The 4,593-nt window shown below is 47.4% G+C and overlaps 1 protein-coding gene across 1 annotated transcript; it reads right to left on the reverse strand.

Moving 5' to 3' along the window:
• Nucleotides 1–277: 277 nt before the first annotated feature.
• On the reverse strand, nt 278–3,635 carry emilin3a (elastin microfibril interfacer 3a). The gene is made up of 4 exons (XM_069660993.1): nt 3,484–3,635; nt 3,233–3,352; nt 2,480–3,117; nt 278–2,238 (listed from the first exon to the last, which is right to left on the reverse strand). The coding sequence occupies exons 1-4, from the start codon at nt 3,633–3,635 to the stop codon at nt 278–280; spliced, it is 2,871 nt and encodes a 956-aa protein (XP_069517094.1).
• Between the last annotated feature and the right edge of the window lie 958 nt (nt 3,636–4,593).

Genomic DNA, 4,593 nt, shown 5'->3' on the forward strand with positions numbered 1-4,593 from the left:
TGTTATTTATCTCTTCCTCAATCATGGGGTCTCTAAAAAATGGTCTGTAACAACAAACACTTTATATCAACGCCTTCATGATTCAATGAGATATTAGTGAGAATTAGCTGCCGTTTTCTTTTTAAGCTAACTAAAACCATCCCTATCAGTGCAGGTTCAAAACCTTTGTGTTTTACAATTCATATAATAAAATGCATCTCTGTGGACCCCGACTACAAACACAAAATATTTTTTTCTTTTCACTCACTTTAAAAATATATTGTCCGTACAAACTGATCTAATTCAAAGTGAAGGTGTCCCCTCGTCTCAGCTCTGCCTCCGGCTCTAAAGTCTGTTGTGTTGGCTCTGCCTTGGAGGTGCAGTTTCTGAGTTCGGCTCTCAGCTCAGACAGCTGCTGAGCATGGTTGGATAGAGTCCCATTTACTTGCACAAGGAGCCCGCTTGATTGTCCCTCCAACTCCTCCCTGATTCTCTCAAGGTCCTCTGCCATGAAATTCAGGCCCTTACACTGGTCCTCCACACTGGCAACACGTCCTCCAACTTCTGTTACCTCTTTCTGGACCCCCATAGCTGTGCTACGGCAGCCCCGAACCTCCTCAGCCAGCCGTCGCCTCATCTCCTGCAGCTCACCCTTGAGACGAGTCAGTCTGCGCTCACCGGCCCCAAGCATGGAAGCCTGATGTCCAACCAGCTGGACCACACCCTTTATTTGCTGTGCCAGACGAGCCTCTCTTTCATGCCAAGAGCTGTTGGCTTTACCAACCTCGTGGACCACTGTGCCCAGGGAATCCTGGAGGCTTCTTAGGGTGTGGTTGACTGAGCGGACATTGAACTTAAGGATTGTGAGCTCTCCCTGAATGGGATAATCTCCCTCTGCTTGATTCTGCTGGTCCCCGTGGGTCAAGCGCCTCAGGATATTCTGCAGTGTGGCATTGAGGCTAAACAAACGGTTATCTTGCATGTCCAGTACCTGCTTCAAATCCTGCTCCTTTGCCAGATGAGCACTTGGCGCAGCAGAGTCTCCCTGGATGGCAGCTGACTTTTGAGGTGAGGAACAAGAGGAGGAGCAGAGAAGCTCAAGGCTGGTCAGTTGCTTCTGCAGTCTGTCAACATCCACCTCTAGTCTCTCTTGCAAGGACTCCAGTTCTGTCTCAAGAGCAGGAACAGCATGACCCTCCAGCAGTGCAGGAGCAGTGGCATTACCCAACTCCTCGAAAGCTGTCAGTAAACGGCCTTCAAGAGCCTGCAACTTACCCTCCACTCTGGCCTCCAGGCCCTGTCCTGTCACTGCACTGTCTGCGACACCACTCCTCCTTCCAGGCTCATCATTTTTAATCTTCCCAGTCACATTTAGCATTTCCTCTACATACCCCAGACGCCCTTCAAGCATTCCCTCTATGTGGTCCTTGTGTCCACCAAGCGCCACTCTCAGGTGCCCCTGGGACTGGTTGAGGCCTGCCACTGATGTTTCCAACTGGTGTACCCTTTCCACCAAGCCACTCACTCTATCACAGCAGCCTTCAGTAGCCTTTAAACCATGGATCTGTGCCTGGAGGTTTCTCAGCTCTGTTCTCAGGTCTGTTGTACTCTCCTCAAGAGCATCTTCCATCTGCTCCTGCCTCTCACCTTGCTCCCTCTGGCACTGACGACGCACATCCCCAGCTTTCTCCTGGCATCTGCCCTCTGCAGTCTCCACACGCTTCTCAAACCCATCAAGAATTACTGTCCTGGCTTCACTCAGCTTGGTGTCCATCAACTTCTCCAAAGCTCCAGGGGCACGTCCCCCGAGGTTGCCTGTGGAGCCTGATACCACCCCTGTTCTATTGGACATCTTCTTCAGTGTTCCATCGTGTCCCATCACTGTTGCTTTGAGTTCCTGTAGCTCTGCTGTCTTGGCTTGCAGCTCCGTCCTTAGCTCCTCTACCCTTCCATTCAGATCTGTTAGGCCTGGAAACACATGTCTGCCATCAAGACCCTCTGTCTCAGGATCTCCCCCGGGGATCTCTACAAACCCTACAGTGGATGGACTAGAGGCTACAAGTGGAGCAGGCACAGGACCTGGAACAGCAGAGAGCAGAGCAGATAGCATTCTGTTGGCATCCTCTCTAAGTGAGGCTCGTAAACTATCTTCCAGTCCATTCACAGTTCCCCTCAGGGTCTCCAGACCCTGGTTTAGACGTTGCACATCCTCCTCCATTCGAAATATCCGTTCTTCTGTCACACTGTCTTGAGCCTGGCCTGAAGACAGAAAGAAAAACTATTAACATTGGGAAAAACATTTTATATTTTTGTGCTTTGGTGTAATAGTTGTATGAATTTGGTTCAAAATAAAATGTTTTATCAGACTTTCAGAGCCAAAGCAACTCTTTAAGTTTGGGAGGGAAAAAGTGTATGCTCATTTTTGTTATAGACCAAGTGTTAACACACTACATGGCCAAAACCAGTAAGGGTTAGAATGCATTTTGGAATAAGGACACACCTATTGGCTCACCCTCAGGCTGTTCAACACCAGAGGGAGGAGGGGGAATTTCCTCTGGTATGTGTTCCTCGGGTCCTCGGCTAAGCTCATGTTCATGTTCATACTCATGCTCATGGTCTTGGTCATGCTCTGGGTGATGTGGTTCTTGGTGCTCTGGCATTGGCTCTGGCATCGGCTCTGGCATTGGCTCTGGCATTGGCTCTGGCATTGGCTCTGGCTCTGGCTCTGTCTCAGGTGGATAAGGCTCGAAGGAAGTCTCTGGGTAAGAGGAGGAGCTTGGAGGCCCAAAGTGTCGCATTTGATAAGAGTGAAAACTGTTGGTGGGAGGTCCTTTGGGTTGACTCCATGGGTTGGCTTTCACAACCGTGTTGACGGGTGGACCCTTGAGCATGGGACCCTTGAACATGGGACCTTTGTACTGTGGGCCCTTGAATTGTGGTCCCTTAAACTGTGGCCCTTTCATTGGCGGGCCTTTCATTGGTGGGCCTTTGAAAGGTGGCATCATTCTCATGGGGTGTTGGTAAACAGGATGTCCCTCCATACAGCCATAACCAGAGTACCCAGGACAACAACGCCACTCCAGTTCTGTGACGGTTTTATGTGCCACCTTGTAGATTGGTTTGTACATCAGACGATACCTGAGGGGAGCAACCAACCAATTGTCAGAAACATACACTTGACTGGTATTTTGTACCCTGATGTGAGGGAGGGACAAATATCAACATAACATGATAAGAATTGCTGAATACTCACTGCAGAGTTGGACATTTTTGTCCCCAGGAACACTTGTTGTACTCAGCTTTTACATAGGGTGCTGCCCCATCCTGTACAGTGAAGGACACTGTCTTTTCAACAACATAGGCACAGTGGTTCCTGTGAGAGGCAATAGGAAAACAAAATGATGATTTTTCTTTGACACTTTTTCTCTCATAGTTAAAAGTAAATTGAGATCTAAATGGTGTAGACTTGATTCAATCGGAACACAAGAGAGAGACAAAACTTACTTGTGTCTGCTGGTGGGATTCCCTTGGACATGGTGTTGACTGAGCCCAGCTTTATACTGATTAAACTGGAACGGTCTGTAGAACTTGGGTTCGACCACCGAAAAAAATAAAGTCATGAACACAAAAGGACTCATGGCCATCACGAGACGCATCCTTGAATAACGGCTTGTTAAGTAAAAACCTTACTTAACGGAGTCTTGAAACTGAGGTAAAGGTTATCTCACAGAAGAAAAAAGTATTCCTCCATCAAGGGTAAGTAAAACCCTAAATATTCCACGTTATCCACTTGATATGGAAATTCTTGAATTGTCAGGTCTCTGCCAAAATATCCCAAAAAACACAAAAAGGCTCAAAAAGACTTCAGCCTCTGCAGTATAACCTCTTTGGCTGTGCTATAAAGCAGAATGCCACCCTGTGGATGTTGACCCTGACGCTGGCTGTGGGTGTGATAGACTGTTAGAGTGACAACAGTCCACTGTGAGTTTGAGGGACTTCAGGCACCACTAATAGGGCCCCACTGGCCCCATCTGCATATCTCCTCCCACTTAACCTCCTCAAAGTAACACCAGAGTGACACTGGAGGAGAGAACACAGCCCTCACCCTCACACTCCGTGTTATTCCTGTGGTTTTCTGCAGAACTTAAATGTATTGAAAATCAAGTTTTTATGATACATCTAATATGAATGTTGACTCTACCAATAAGGACAGAGGCTGCAGCCCCATGAGCTATTTTCCCATGGTGACATCACGGCAACCCAGAGGGGAAATAGCACATCACATACATAGTCAACAACACCAGGCCTTGTCCCAAAATAGGTAGTACTTTTAACATTTCTGGGTAATAGTGGGAAAAATTACTACCCAAGGTGGCATGTCATAGACATCAAGACTTAATTCATTCTGTAGAGTAAGAAGAGATCTTACCTTCTCGTGTGTTTGATCCTTTATTCCGGATGCTTTTTCAGAGGGTGTTTTGACATGTCACAGGTATTGTGCATGCTGCTACTGTCACACTGACATGGCTTTCTGCGACACTGAATGCAACAGAGCCATCGTTATTTTTTATTATTAACAACAGTGCTTTTCCTACTATGACGAGTCAAAATGTC

This window comes from Semicossyphus pulcher, unplaced genomic scaffold (genome assembly GCF_022749685.1).
Source record: "Semicossyphus pulcher isolate SPU_LCO1_2020_fin unplaced genomic scaffold, fSemPul1.0.p SCAF_13, whole genome shotgun sequence".
NCBI classification, from domain to species: domain Eukaryota; kingdom Metazoa; phylum Chordata; class Actinopteri; order Labriformes; family Labridae; genus Semicossyphus; species Semicossyphus pulcher.

What these genes read in the sequence shown, in the direction of transcription:
- emilin3a (XM_069660993.1), bottom strand. Translation starts at nt 3,635, where the DNA reads ATGCGTCTCGTGATGGCCATGAGTCCTTTTGTGTTCATGACTTTATTT. An exon ending in AATCCCACCAGCAGACACAA is followed by an intron (nt 3,353 to 3,483) that starts GTAAGTTTTGTC and finishes TGCCTCTCACAG; the next exon opens with GAACCACTGTGCCTATGTTG. An exon ending in CAAAAATGTCCAACTCTGCA is followed by an intron (nt 3,118 to 3,232) that starts GTGAGTATTCAG and finishes TGCTCCCCTCAG; the next exon opens with GTATCGTCTGATGTACAAAC.